Consider the following 15,389-nt stretch of genomic DNA (forward strand, 5'->3'; position numbering starts at 1 on the left):
AAAACCGCAGAGAAATAAGCCTGTCCAAGCTTGAATTCTTCTATCATGGGGTGATCATTTATTACTACCTGCTGTTGTGTTCGATATTGAGGGATCGTCAGAGCACACCAAAGCCATCCTTGCAGGATAGTCAATTGAACTTTATTGATAACCCAGCTTGTAGAGTCTGTGAACTCCTCCTGTGTGGGAGTGGCGAACTGAGTGACGTGGGAATCACTCTATTAACTATCACAACATCTTGATTTTGGCATGCATAGAAGCAGAAATGACGAGTCTGGAGCCCTTTAACTGCAAACCATCAAGAATGGTGAGTATGCCTCTTTCAGGCTGGTAAGATCTGAGTTTCTGAGCTCCTTTTGGAACAGCTGGCCATCCATGCTCACAATATTGCATGACATTGCTGCAGATTTAGCCCTTTTGCAACTAAGCACAAAGTTTGTCCATGATGCAAGAATGCTTTCATGTACCTGGCTAAGTAGATGTTGGTATCTTCCATGAGGGTGGAGTCAGCTTCCACCCACTCGCTTTTGCATGACACCCTCGATAGTGTGTCTGATGTTGTGAAAGATTTGCCGGGGATGTGTTCACGTCATAACAGTATGCCTCATTCTGAATCTTTACAGACTGAAGATAAGTCCTCCAAGTCTTTCAAGCTGACAACTGGCTTGTGGTCTGTTTCAAGTAGGAATGTAGTGCCTATTAAGTAGCAGCTGGAGTGTTCACAAGCCCGCACGAGAGCCAGCATCTCCTTTTCGATTTGGGAGTAACACTGTTCAGTAGGAGTCTGTGCTCTTGATACACATACCACCGGTTTCCTTACACACTGCAGTTTTTCATGAGCACTCCTCCAGGCCAAAGGACAAGACGTCTACTGAGACCTTGGTTGCTTTGTTTGGATCAAAGAATGCCAATGTTGGTGGAGAGATAAGCTCTGCTTTAAGTGATGGGACTGACTTCTCCTGTGGTGTACCCCAGGTCCAAACATTTCTCTGAGAGAGGAGGTCACGTAGTGGCTTTGTTTTCTCCGCTAAATCTGGAATGAGCTTTCGCAGCTGGTTTACCATGTCAAGGAAATGGCGGAATTCTGATACATTTGTAGGCTGTTCCATATTCTGGACTCCTGCCAATTTGTTTGAATCTAGTTGCACTAGAGTCTAGTTGATGGCCTCAGAACTTCACTTCCAACTTTGCAGATTCACATTTCTTTTTCTTCAAAGTAATTCCATCCTGTTTCAGTTTTCCCAAGGCAGCTTCCACTCTTGTGTTTCATTCCTCACTTGAGCCTCGGAAGATGAATATATTGTCCATGTGGCAGACTACTTCTAACAGTCCCTCCAAAATTTGGTTCGTCCTCATCTGAAATAGGGGCCGATGAGATGTCAAAAGGGACTCTCTTGAAAGCATAGGTTGTGAGCTTTTGTGATTCAGGAGCTAAACAGACCTGCGAGAACCCTGAGTTTGCATTTTGTTTGGTGAAGAACTATACTCCGCCCGGTTTATCCAATGTGTGCTTAACCGAGGGCAGAATAAACTTATACCACCTCAGTACCTTATTCAATTCTGTTAGATCAATACAGATCCTCACTACGCCATCCAGCTTAGGTACAGGAACAATGCCTGCACACCAGTCAGTAAGTCCACTCACACTAGCTACGATGTCAAGTGCCTCCATTATCTCAAGTTCAGCTTTGCCTTTGTCCATTTTGCCTTTGTCAGTGGGACTTGTATAGCCTTGCTGTGGTCAGAGAACAGGGTGTCACTCCTGGCCTCAGTTGGAAAGGTACTCTTCTTTCATTAGCCCTAGGCCTGTGAACATCCCTGGGTACTTCTGCCACCGAAATTGTTTAGCTAATCCAACCTTGTGATGAGGTTCAGCTCTTGATGGCAGGTCGTCTCAGTAGTGGTGAGAGGAGATTCTGAACAACAGAAACATCCTCTTTTAACTGTTTCTCATTTTTATGGATGGAAGTAGTAAGCATTCCTTTCACACTGAGCTTATGTTTCCCTGGGTCCATGAGCACGTTCTTTGTTGGGTTTAGCATACTGCCTGTTTCCTTCACCAGATTTATGAACAGACATTCGGGAGAGGCTGTGACATCTGCCTCAGTGCCCATTCAGAACATCATTTCCTCATTTTGCAAATGAACTATAGTACATCAGCCTCGTCTGTTTGAATCTAAAGCCCAAGGAAAGTGCTCTCTTCTTCTGAATCATGGTCTTCCTTGATCTCCTGAAGAACTGTTTTTGAGTGGCACTGGCTTTTATAATGGCCAACTCTATTGCATTGGTGGAGTCTTGCTGCATCTCCTGCAGTTGGACATTTTACCTGCTCCTTGTTCAGTCTGACCTGACCTGTAAATTCAGACTCTTGTGCTTCTGAAATGGCTGAGCAAGCCATTCAGTTGCATTATAGCTGTTGCACTAAAATAGAAAGTGGATAAAACTGTTGAATCAGCATGCATTAGAGTTAATCCAGACACTGAATTCGGACATAGTAAAATGGCTGTCAGCTTAGTCAATCTTGCAAAATCTCCACATGCACATCACGGGTCCAGTATCTAAATTGGGAGGCCTGACCCATAGACAAACCAAGCAACAGCCCAGCATTGTGGAATGCACAGAATCACGTCGGGCTCCTCCATCATCTTCTCTGGTTATGACCTACCTTATAAGTAGCCTGCCTAGTATTGTTGACTGCAGACCCCATAGAGCATAAAGTCCACCAGGAAATCGAGTACACCACCATTCATGACTACCCATGGCTGAATGGTGGAGCTTTGATCTGACTTACTGTTGTGCCTTACCAAGGTCTAGTTGTTTGCTCTTTTAATGTGCTTGTCATTCTGTATTGCAGTTGCACCCTACATTTTAGGTATGCCTGTTCTGTTCCCAGCATACCAATCTGTACTCTTCAGTAAACGAGAGTTGATTTCCTGGTGTGAGTGGTCCATTGTAAAATTTTAATGATGTTCTGGGTTTATGAAAAGTGCTTTGTAAGGTTGTTTTTGCTTTCACTGGTGTGTGAATCCAAAGTTTTCTTGTTTCCCTTACTTTCAATGTATACTGGTATTGTCCTGCCTGATGGTGTGTCTGCTTTTAATAAGTAGACACTAAATTGGATAATCCACACTAGGGGTGCATGAAAAGAGCTACTTTTCATCAGGGCAGTGATCAAGACTTTGAAGGCAGAGTTTTGCCGCAGTTTTTCTGAGTTGAGGAGAAACCAGTCATCAAGAGGGGTTGATCAGAAAGGGCCAATAAGAATAATTCAAGTACAAGCGGAGTGGCCATTCTTGTGAGTGTGCCAGTCCCTAGAGTGGCTCATCAGGCTTGGGTGAGGTAGATTGTCTTGTAAGTTACTCTCTCTCTCTTTTTATTTGTTCATTCCTGATCTATTAGTGTATAGTATTGTGAGAATAACTCCAGGGGCAGTGTTTTGTACTGTGTGTGGGATATGTTAAAAGTCTTGGAGACATCCAGTCTCCGAGATAAACACTTCTGCACCAGAGGCACTGAGCTGCAGCTCCTGAGAGAACGTATTAAGGAACTAGAGTTGTGGCCTGATGATCTGTGACTTATGTGGGAGAATGAGGAGGTGATAGACGAGCTACAGGGAGGTAGGCCCCCCCCCCCCAGCTTACAGGAGACGAGTAACTGGGTGACTGTCAGAAGAAAGAGGGGAAATGCCCAGCCAGTGCAGAGTACACCAGTGGCTGTTCCCCTCAATAATAAGTATATAACTTTAGATTCTGTTGAGGGTGAGGAGCCACAGTGACTGGGCCTCTGCCACTGAGTCTGGTGCTGTGGTTCAGAAGAGTAGAAAGGTGGAGAGCACTGCAGTAATGACAGGAGATTCCTTAGTCAGAGGAAGAGAGATGAGGTTCTGTGGGCACGGTAGAGGCACCTGGATGGTATGTTGCCTCCCAGGTGCCAAGTTCAGGGATGTCTTAGATCATGTCAATGGCATTCTCAAGGGCGAGGGTGAGCAGTCAGAGTCTTGGTAAATATTGGCACTAATGACATAGGTAGACAAGGTGAGGAGGTCCTGAAGAGAGATTTTAGGAAGCTAGGTAAAAATCTGGGAAACAGGACCTCCAGAGTAGTAATCTCTAGATTGCTGCCTGCGTCACATCCCAGTGAGGGTAAGGTAAGAATAGGATGATTTGGCAGGTGAATGTGTTTCCGGGAATGTGGTGTAGGGGGCAGGGGTTCAGATTTGTGGATCATTGGGATCTCTTCTGGGGAAGGTATGACAGGTACAAAAGGGACAGGTTACACCTGAACCCCAGGGGATCCAATATCCTTGTGGGCAGGTTGGCTTGAGTTGTTCAGGTGGGTTTAAACTATTTTGCCAGGGGGATGGGAAACGGAGTGATTATATCGAAGATGAGGTACTTGGTTTACAAACAGAGGCAATGTGTAGTGAGACGCGTAGTGAGGGGAGGCTGACGATAGGGCAAAATTGCAGTCTACGGGATGAGTTGCAATGTAGAAGGTGGACAAAATCAAAAAAGGTAAATACAGGACTAAAGGTTTTATATTTGAATGTGCGTAGTATACGGAACAAGGTCAATGAACTTGTAGCACAATTACAGATTGACAAGTATGATGTTGCAGGTATCACTGAATCATGGCTGAAAGAAGATTAGAGCTGGGAGCTTAATGACCACAGATATACATTATATCGAAAGGACAGGTAGGAAGGCTGAGGGGTTGGCGTAGCTTTATGGGTAAAAAATGAAATTAAATCATTAGAAAGTGATGACATAGGGTTGGAAGGTGATGAATTGTTATGGATAGAGCTAAAGAACTGCAAGGGTAAAAAGACCCTGATGGGAGTTATATACAGTCCCCCAAACAGTAGTAAGGATGTGGTACATAGGTTACAATGGGAGATAGAAAATGCATGCCAAAAGAGCAACGTTACAATAGTCATGGGGGATTTCAATATGCCCGAAGATTGCGAAAACAGGTTGGTGCAGGATTCTAAGGGGGGAGTTTCTAAAATGCTTACAAGATGGTTTTTAGAACAGCTCATGGTTGAGCCCACTAGGGACCAGCTGTTTGGATTGGGTATTGTGCAATGAACCAGAATTGATTAGAAAGCTTAAAGTGAAAGAACCCATAGGGGCAACTGATCATAATATGATCGAATTCACCCTGAAATTTGAGAAGGAGAAGCTAAAGTTAGATGTACCATTATTACAGTGGAGTAAAGGAAATTACAGAGGCAGGAGAGAGGATTTGGCCTGAATTGATTGCAAAAGAACACTGGCAGGGATGGAAGCAGATCAACAATGGCTGGAATTTCTGGAAGAAATTCGGAAGGCACAGGATATATACATCCCAAAGAGGAAGAAGAATTATAAAGGCAAGATGACACAACCATGGCTAACATAGAAAGTTAAAGATAACATAAAAGCCAAAGAGAGAGCATATAATAGAGCAAAAATTAATGGAAAGTTAGAGGATTGGGAAACTTTTAAAAACCAACAGAAGGCAACTAAAAAGTCAATAAGCATGTAAAGATGGAATATGAAAGTAAGCTAGCCAAGAATATCAGAGGATATCAAAAGTTTCTTCAGATGCCTAAAGTGTAAAAGAGAGGTGAAATTGGATATCAAACCGCTGGAAAACGATGCTGGGGAGGTAGTAGTTGAGGACAAAAAAAAGGGCGGATGAACTGAATAAGTATTTTGCATCAGTCTTCACTGTGGAAGACACTAGCAGTATGGTGGAAGTTCTAGGTGTCAGGGGTCATGAAGTGTGTGAAGTTACCATTACAAGAGAGATGGGTCTTAGCAAACAGAGGTCTGAACGTATTAAGTCACCTGGATCAGATGGTGTATACCCCAGGGTTCTGAAAGAGTTGGCTGAAGATATTGTGGAAGCATTAGTAATGATCTTTGAAGAATCACTAGATTCTGGAATGGTTCCAGAAGACTGGAAATTGCAAATGTCATCCACTCTTCAAGAAGGGAAATTATAGGTCAGTTCGTCTGACCTCAGTGGTTGGGAAGATGGTGGAGTCAATTGTTAATGATGTGGTTTGAGGTACTTGGCAGCACATGATAAAATTGGCCATAGTCAGCATGGTTTTCTCAAATCTGACAAATCTGTTGGAATTCTTTGAAAAAATAATAAGCAGGATAGGCAAAGGAGAATTGGTTGATGTTGTGTACTTGGATGTTCAGAAGGTCTTTTACAAGGTGCCACACGCGAGGCTGCTTAACAAGCTATGAGCCCATGGTATTACAGGAAAGATTCTAGTATGGATAAAGCTGTGCCTAACTGGCAGGAGGCAAAGTATGTGAATAAAGGGGACAGTTTCTGATTGGCTGCCGGTGACTAGTGGTGCTCCACAGGGGTCTGTGTTGGGACCACTTCTTTTTACGTAACATGTTAATGATTTGGCTGATGGATTTGATGGCTTTGTTCCAAAGTTGCAGATGATACAAAGAGAGGTGGAAGGGCAGGTAGTTTTGTGGAAATAGGTAGGCTACAGAGGACTTAGATTAGCAGACTGGGCAAAGAAGCGGCAAATAGAATACAGAGTTGGGAAGTGTATGATCCTGCACTTTGGTTGAAGAAATTAAAGGGTTGATTATTTTCTAAATGGAGAGAAAATATAAAAATCTGAGGTGCAAAGGGATTTGAGGGTCCTTGTGCAGGGTTCCCTAAAGGTTAATTTCCAGTTTGAGTCTGTGGTGCGGAAGGCAAATGTGATGTTAGAATTCATTTCGAGGGGACTAGAATATAAAAGCAAGGAATTAATGTTGAGACTTTATAAAGCAATGGTGAGGCCTGACTTGGAGTACTGTATGTTCTTTTGGGCCTGTTATCTTAGAAGGGATGTGCTGAAACTGGAGAGGGTTCAAAGGAGAGTCATGAAAGTGATTCTGGGGTTAAATGACCTGTCATATGAAGTGCAGTTGATGGCCCTGGTCCTGTATTCACTGGAATTTAGAAGAATGAGGAGTGACCTAATTGAAACCTATCAAATGATCTTGATAGAGTGGATGTGGAAAGGATGTTTCCTGTGGTGGGATTGTCCAAGTCCCGAGGACAGAGCCTCTAAATAGAGGAGCGTCCTTTTAGAACAGGGATGAGGAGGAATTCTTTTAGCCAGAGAGTGGTGAATCTGTTGAATTCATTGCCACAGGTAGCTGTGGAGGCCTTTAGGTATAGTTAAGGCAGAGGTTGATAGATTCCTGATTGGTCAGGGTATGAAGGGATACGGGTGGGGGGGGGGGTGTGGAAGGCAAGAGATTGGAGCTGAGAGGAAAAATGGATCAGCCATGATGAAATGGCGGAGCAGACTCAATAGGTTAAATGACCTAATTCATCTTATGGTCTTAAGTAGATGACCAATATTGAGGGCTGAATCTGTCGATATGTTTTTGTTGAAGTGTCGGGTGGAGAGAACAGGGTCAACAAACAAAGTGTGGAGTTCCAATAGCTTAATAAGTGGCCAGGAAATATTAAGCTCATGATTTTTTGGTGTTTCATACTTGGAACATCAAAATAATTATTATCAATGTACTCTCCCAATAATGCCCTTTGATAATTTAAGAAAATGTAAATTAAGAGTATACTTTTGTAGGAAGCATGTTGTAGTAGTGGTTGTGGAACTCCCTTTGACACTACTAAATTACTGACTGGTTTCTCATCTATTTTAGATTTCTGATGAGCACTTTACTCTGCTGCTGGGTTATTTGGAAGGACTGAAAGGAAATGCTCGTGATCTAACCATTCAGAAAACGGAGGCGCTGATTAAGGAATCTGACGCTACAGGTAAATATTCGATGAACAGCCTAGATTTTGTTATATAGTGTCAACTACTCATTTTTCCTGTTGGGCTAAACTTGGCAGGTCTGGATCTATAGGGGATGATTATGTTGGCCGAGAGTTTCCAAGAGAAGCTGTGCACCTTAAAACATAATTTTTTAATGTCCATGAGCCAGAGAATGCCCTGTTCTTGAACCTCCCTGAAAGCCTTTATACAGGTCCTTGTAGAAGTATTCAGTCCCCAACTCTTTGTTCACGTAAATGAGTATTACAACCAGGGATTTTGATTGATTTAACTTAGAATTTTTATTTGTGAATCACAAGCTCCTGTTGAGCCCAAAAAAGACGGAAAATTGGAAAGCATGAAAAACTAAAGTTCAAACACTGAAATGGTAGTAGTTCAAAATTACTCATCCCACTTTGCTCAGTGCTTAGTTGAGCCGCCTCTCACAGCTATTACAGCCAGTGGTCTTTTTGGACAAGTCTCTGTTAGCTTTGCACAATGTGATAGATTTGCCCATTCCTCGTTGCAAAATTGCTCAGGCTGTTCCAGGTTACTTGGGAAGTGGCAGTGGACAGCAATCTTCAGGTCTTGCCAGAGATGTTTGATCAGGTTAATGTCAGGAGTCTGACAGGGCCACTCAAGGGCATCAATTTTCTTCATTTGAAGCCATTCCATGGTTGCTCTGGTAGTGTGCTTTGGGTTATTATCCTGCTAAATGACGAACTTCCTCCCCAGCTTCAACTTTTTGATAGAGGCTAGCAGGTTTTTATCCAGGATCTCTCTATAGCTAGCAGTATTCAATTTCCCATTAATCCTGACCTGATTTCCAGTCCCTGCTGTTGAAAAGCAACTCAACAGCACGATGTTACCTCTACCATATTTTACAGTAGGGATAGCTGATGCACAATATTAGATTTACACTGCATGTACTGCTTAGTGTTAAGGCCAAAAAGGCCACACGAAACCACCACGGTGTGCTTCACAGCAGAATAGGTGAGAAGGCAGCTGAAATGTCTCAGCCCAAGCAAGGCTGCAGGACTCAGTACCAGGGTGCTCAAAGCCTGTGCCCCTCAGCTATGTGGAGTACTTCGCCATGTATTCAACCTGAGTCTGAGGCTCCGGAGGGTTCCTGTACTGTGGAAGACATCCTGCCTCGTCCCTGTGCCGAAGATGCCGCGCCCCAGCGGCCTCAATGACTACAGACCAGTGGCATTGACCTCCCTCATCATGAAGACCCTGGAGAGACTTGTTCTGGAGCTGCTCCGGCCTATGGTCAGGCCACACGTTGATCCCCTCCAGTTCGCCGACCAGCCCCGACTAGGAGTTGAGGATGCCATTGTCTACCTGCTGAATCGTGTCTACGCCCACCTGGACAAGCCAGCGAACACTGTGAGGGTCATGTTTTTTGACTTCTCCAGTGCGTTCAACACCATCTGCCCTGCTCTGCTGGGGGAGAAGCTGACAGTGATGCAGGTGTCATGGATTCTTGATTACCTGACCGGCAGACCACAGTACGTGTGCTTGCAACACTGTGTGTCCGACAGAGTGATCAGCAGCACTGGGGCTCCACAGGGGACTGTCTTGTCTCCCTTTCTCTTCACCATTTGCACCTCGGACTTCAACTACTGCACAGAGTCTTGTCATCTTCAGAAGTTTTCTGATGACTCTGCCATAGTTGGATGCATAGGCAGATGAGGCTGAGTACAGGGCTACGGTAGGAAACTTTGTCACATGGTGTGAGCAGAATTATCTGCAGCTTAATGTGAAAAAGACTAAGGAGCTGGTGGTAGACCTGAGGAGAGCTAAGGTACCGGTGACCCCTGTTTCCATCCAGGGGGTCAGTGTGGACATGGTGGAGGATTACAAATACCTGAGGATACGAATTGACAATAAACTGGACTGGTCAAAGAACACTGAGGCTGTCTACAAGAAGAGTCAGAGCCGTCTCTATTTCCTGAGGAGACTGAGGTCCTTTAACATCCGCCGGACGATGCTGAGGATGTTCTACGAGTCTGTGGTGGCCAGTGCTATCATGTTTACTGTTGTGTGCTGGGGCAGCAGGCTGAGGGTAGCAGACACCAACAGAATCAACAAACTAATTCATAAGGTCAGTGAAGTTGTGAGGATAGAACTGGACTCTCTGATGATGGTGTCTGAAAAGAGGATGCTGTCCAAGTTGCATGCCATCTTGGACAATGTCTCCCATCCACTACATAATGTACTGGGTGGGCAGAGGAGTACATTCAGCCAGAGACTCATTCCACCGAGATGCAACACAGAGCGTCATAGGAAGTCATTCCTGCCTGTGGCCATGAAACTTTACAACTCCTCCCTTGGAGGGTCAGACACCCTGAGCCAATAGGCTGGTCCTGGACTTATTTCTTGGCATAATTTACCTATTACTATTTAACTATTTATGGTTTTATTACTATTTATTATTTATGGTGCAACTGTAACGAAAACCAGTTTCCCCCGGGATCAATAAAGTATGACTATGACTATGACCATGACTATGACTAAAAAGATCCATTTTAATCTCATCCAGCCACAAGTCCTTCTTCCACATCTTTACAGTACCTTCTAAGTGACGTTTTGCAATGTCTTTATAGGCAAAGATATGCTTTTTTTTAGCCATGGCTTCTTTCTTGTTACTTTTCCATAAATGCCTGTTTTGTGTAAGGCTTTAGAGATTGTGGAGCCATGAACTTCATCTCCAGTTGCAGCCACGGACTTCTACAACTCAGGGGTACTGTTGGTGTCACAGTAGACTGTCTTCCAAGTGCCATTCTTCACCGCGACTAAGTATAGAGGGGTGGTCTGACCTAAGCAGTGTGGCTGTGGTTTCATATTTTACCTGCTTTTTCACAGTGGACTGCACTGAGCTCTGAGTTTTGTTGAGTGCCTTTGAGATTGTCTTGTATCCTTCCCCAGATTTATGCTTCTTTATTATCATTTCCCTGACTTGCTTTGAATGGATCTTTTGTCCTCATTTTGGTTTGGTCTGTTAAAAATCTGCAGTACTGTTGACCTTTACAGAGTATATATTCTTATGAATTCATAGAAAATGGTTGATCTCCCACGTTTCTACATCAACAAATTGGGTGTGTTGGTAAGGTAATATATTGTATTGCACCTGAGGAAAGTTAGTGTAGTAATTACAAAGGGGATGGATATTTTTTCAGCCTCACAATTTTGGTTTTAAATTTTTAGTAAATTGTTGACATGTCTTGGAAGTTTTATTTTTGATATGACACGTAATGTTTTGTAGGTTAGCTCAAAAATCCTTCAATATATTCCAAATTTAGGAAACATTTTAGCCAGGGCTTTTTTCTTGCCACTCTTCCATAATTACCTGTTTTGTGCAAGGCCTTAGAGATTGTGGAGCTATGAAAACATAATGTGTTGTAGATTAGCTCAAAAATCCTTCAATATATATTTCAAATATAGGAATTTTTTTTTAGCCAGGGCTTTTTTCTTGCTACACTTCCATAAATACCTGTTCTGTGCGAGGTCTTAGAGATTGTAGAGCTATAATGTTTTGTAGATTAACTAAAAAATCCTTCAATATATTTCAGATTTAAGAAATGAGACAGTAAAATATGAAAATATTTGTGGGGGCTGAGTAGTTTTTCAAGGCAAAATCCTTTCAAAACTATCTACAAAGGAGACAAACTATTAAAATATTCAAGACATAGATGGAGTTGATAGTCACAGACTTTTTCCCAGAATGGATAAATCTAAAACTGAAGAACATAGGTTCAAAGTGCAAGGAGAGAGATTTAAAGATTTTCACATGGAGGATGGTGGTATTTGAAACAAGCTGCCAGAGATAGTGGTAGAAGCGGGTTCAGTTACAATGCTTGGACAGATAAATGGATAAGAGAGAATAATAAGATATGGGCCAAATACAGGCAAAGGGGACTTGGTTAGATAGGTATCCTCAGCAGCAAGGATCCTCAGGCTGAGGGCCAATTTCTGTAACGATATGTCTATGACTAATATTAAAATTTACTTTAAAAGTTATAAGAAAGCACTGAAAATAATTTAAGTAATTGAAAATAATAAAATAAGACAAAATGATTGATTAAAATCTGATTTATCTTAATTGTAAGTTTCTACCGTGCCTTTCAAATGTCTGGATGTGCTGAGCCTGTGCCAAGACTAACCAGGCATGTAATCAGAGGGAAGTTATCCCTTGCGAATGGGGAGTTCCAGCAGGCTCTGCTTCAATCTTCAACACTCCATGAGATCTGCAAACTTTGGCCTGCAATTTTGGAACTTTGCATTCACCATGATTTTGCAGGCACACATGCAAGCGGAAGCTGGGGCATTAGGGAGGCAGTCATTGTGAATTGTGATCATTTAGAACATGTGTGACAACTTGATCTTTATGTTCGCCCATTGTTGTCGTCGGTGAAGACCTCGACACCATTGTTGGTGTTGAGACTAGTGCATGATTTAGATTGAAGTGAGGGAGAGTTGCACAGCATCAGCCTCACTCTCTCTTGCTAATTCCCATCTGGATCCAGTGGCAAGACAGAGTCGAGACGACTGGAGATGGGACTAGGCGCAGAGGATGACCAGGACATCTTCTGTGTGTTGTCGTGCTCTACGTGTTCCACGACGCTTGCAGAGGCCGCCTTCTTGACCGTTGGACCTTCCATTGGTCTCGTCTGCTCAATCCGCAGGAGTCTGTCTTCACATGCTGGGATAGACAACTCCCTATCTCACCGAGGGTTTGAGGCTGTCAGCTACCCTCACCTGGTTTAGCCAGCTTGTCAAAGCCATTACTTGGCGTGTGGCTGCTGTCGCATGCAAACAGCTACAAAGAGCCACAGGTGAGAGCTGAGTGCCAGCTGGGGACCAAAGGTGGACTAACCACCTTGAAAAGGACGTGACATGTTCCCCCACCAGAGATGCTACCCCTCCCTGACGCCCCATACACCCCAATTTGATTACACCTTGCATGGCACCTGCAGAGGAGACCTTAAGAGGTTTATGCAATTGTTCATAGGCTACAAAATAATATTTCAAGTTTTATTGGAAATTTGTAGTGACTGATAGACAGCCGGTTCAGTATTGCTCAACCTCAGGAAAGTGCACAGTTTCATGGAATATGACTGCATTATGTTCAAGGCTTTATTGTGAAATATACAGTATCCATAGATGATTACATTGACAAAAGCTTTGCGACAAGTAGTAAACATATAATTCTATGATTATAGCTCTTTACATCCATTTATTAGAGACAGTTTCAATATCATTTCAGAACTGAAGATGCTTAAAAGATTACTTAATTCACTAGAAAGCGTTGTCAAACAGAATATCTGGCCATGGTCATTTTGCTGTTGCTGTTTCTGGATCCATGCTGTGTGCATATTGACTATTGTCTTACCTATATTATTATAGTAAAAAAACACTTCAAATGAACCTTTGGTACATAGAGCAGAAACGGAGCTGTATAAATGCATCTTTTTTATTCCCATGGACTGTGTTCTCCTTTGCTAGTGTCTTTTATTTATCATCTACATTTCTCTCCGCCTTCACTCACTCCATATCTTTCCTTTTTCACTATCCTCCCTCATTCCTTCTTTGCCTCTCTTTTCTTTCTCTTTAATCCTCTTTCTCCCTCTCATTCCTCTTCCACATCCTTCACTCCCTTTCTTCTTCTCTCCTCTTGCATCCCTCCCTTCTCCATTCCCTCCCTTCTCTTCTTTCCCTTTGTGCCTTCCTTCATCTCTCCTTTTTCTTCCTTTTTTCTATCCTTCCTCTTATTTTGATAATTCGCTTCGCTCTCTATTTATACTAGTTTGCCAGCAGCTCACTGTGTATAAAACCTGTACAGAATCATTGCCCTCCATTGCAGTGCCCTGTTTCCAGATATCCTTAGAACAGGAAGAGAAAGGGAGTGAAAGGGTGAAATAAGTATCGATTAAGCTCAATTCATATATTCTGTATGAAGAAAAGTAATTCTTCCCATATGTTTTCACTTGAATAGATGATCCCACTGTGTTCAGCCAAAAGAAGATTGAACGCATGCGGCAAGTCCTCCAGATTTTATCTTGAAGCTTTGGAATTATCTCTCCGTTCAGTGAAGGTTCGCTATCCCTAGCAATGGAGAATTTATACTCAGATGGAATTTATGCCGCTTTTCAAAAAATAATCTTTATTTGAGTACTCTGGTGAATGGTGTTTTCATAAAGTTTGATTTCTAATTTCAGTGTTTGTAATAAAGTTTACTTTTGTACTGGATATACTGAGCTTCCCAATAAAATCAAAGTGTTTACTGAAATAATGGCTATGAGACCATGATTCAAGACTGAAAGCTATTTGCTTCAAATCAGGGAATGGGGAAAGAAGTGGTACTCTGAGGGTTGTGTAAGCAGAGTGAAAATCAGACTGCTTTTGTTTATTTTCTTTGTGCAGCAGATCAGGTTGGATTCTAAAGATATCTTCTGACCATGAAATGCAGGTACCCAGTGCGTTGAAGAGCGTTGACATGTATTGGGTATTTATTATTATAGAGTGGGTACTCTGGAGCTACTTGAGTCTCTGACAACCAAGTCCAGCTCCTGGCCTTCATGTGTGGCTTAGCTATTAAGCTGGGCGGAACCATCTCCACTGACAGGAGAAGGGGCAAAAGCAAGTTACTGGGAACTTAAAACCAGTCGCCTGAGGCAGATGGGGCTCATCAGCTGAGGGTGGCAGCTCATCTAGGAGAAGGAAGACTGATCTCAGACCTCCGGTGCCTTCTGCCTTTAACCATTCATAGGGAAGGCCTCGGGAGTAAACCCTGAGGGAAAGTCCCGGAATTGGAGGCCCTAAGGCAGTCCTATATTGATTTCTAAACTGACTGCACCGCTGCTGGTGCTAATCTGTGTCAGCCGCTGCCGTTCCTTTGGGTTCATTGGATGCGCGGAGAGGGGGAGCTTTCTACTTGGGCAACAGCTTGCTCGCCGTATTGTACTACCCAGGCTTGCATACCTAGGTAGCTAGCAGGCAACATCCGTGGTCGACTCTGCCTGACGAAGGCCTCATCTCATCGTCACTTTGGAGCACAACGGCGGTGGGGGAAGTGAGGGCAATTCATCTTTTCTTATTAATACTTCATGAAGTCCAAATAAACAAAAAGAACTTAGTTACGAACTTACACTCCTTCCAAACTAAAGCAATACATATCGGAAGCTGCATGCACGCTTTGGAATATACAGTATAACCAGGCAGCTTTGTCAGGCTTTTAATATTTTCCCTCCTCCTCCTTTTCTAGCATGTAAGTGCCCAACTGTAACAGTTACTGAGGCGCTGATTGTGTGCTACCGGTGGTCAGAGTACTGCAGAGTTTCCACTGGCATATCCTGTCACACAGCACAGCCCAGCACCAGGCCCTTCAAACCATCCTGTTCATGTTGAATATTGAAAGGCCTAGACAGAGTGAACATGGAGCAGATGGTTGCATTAGTGGGAGAATCTGAGAGCAGGAGGCACAGCCTCAGATAGAAGGGCGTCCCTTTAGAACAGAGGTGAGGAGGAATTTCTTTAGCCACTGGACGTGAGTCTGTGGAATTCATTGTCACAGATGGCTATGGAGGCTAAGCCA

The 15,389-nt window shown here is 43.2% G+C and overlaps 1 protein-coding gene across 3 annotated transcripts in view; it reads left to right on the plus strand.

The window, feature by feature from the left end:
- Nucleotides 1–14,079, plus strand: part of LOC140203032 (cholesin-like) — a 436,104-nt gene extending 422,025 nt beyond the window's left edge. For all 3 annotated transcript variants that reach the window (XM_072268729.1, XM_072268731.1, XM_072268730.1), the window contains 2 exons: nucleotides 7,680–7,794; nucleotides 13,791–14,079. In XM_072268729.1, coding sequence (XP_072124830.1) covers nucleotides 7,680–7,794; nucleotides 13,791–13,858 — 183 coding nt within the window. In that variant the 3' untranslated portion in view covers nucleotides 13,859–14,079. The remainder of the gene's footprint in view (nucleotides 1–7,679; nucleotides 7,795–13,790) is intronic.
- The last annotated feature ends 1,310 nt before the right edge of the window (nucleotides 14,080–15,389 follow it).

Source organism: Mobula birostris, chromosome 9 (genome assembly GCF_030028105.1).
Source record: "Mobula birostris isolate sMobBir1 chromosome 9, sMobBir1.hap1, whole genome shotgun sequence".
Taxonomy (NCBI): Eukaryota; Metazoa; Chordata; class Chondrichthyes; order Myliobatiformes; family Myliobatidae; genus Mobula; species Mobula birostris.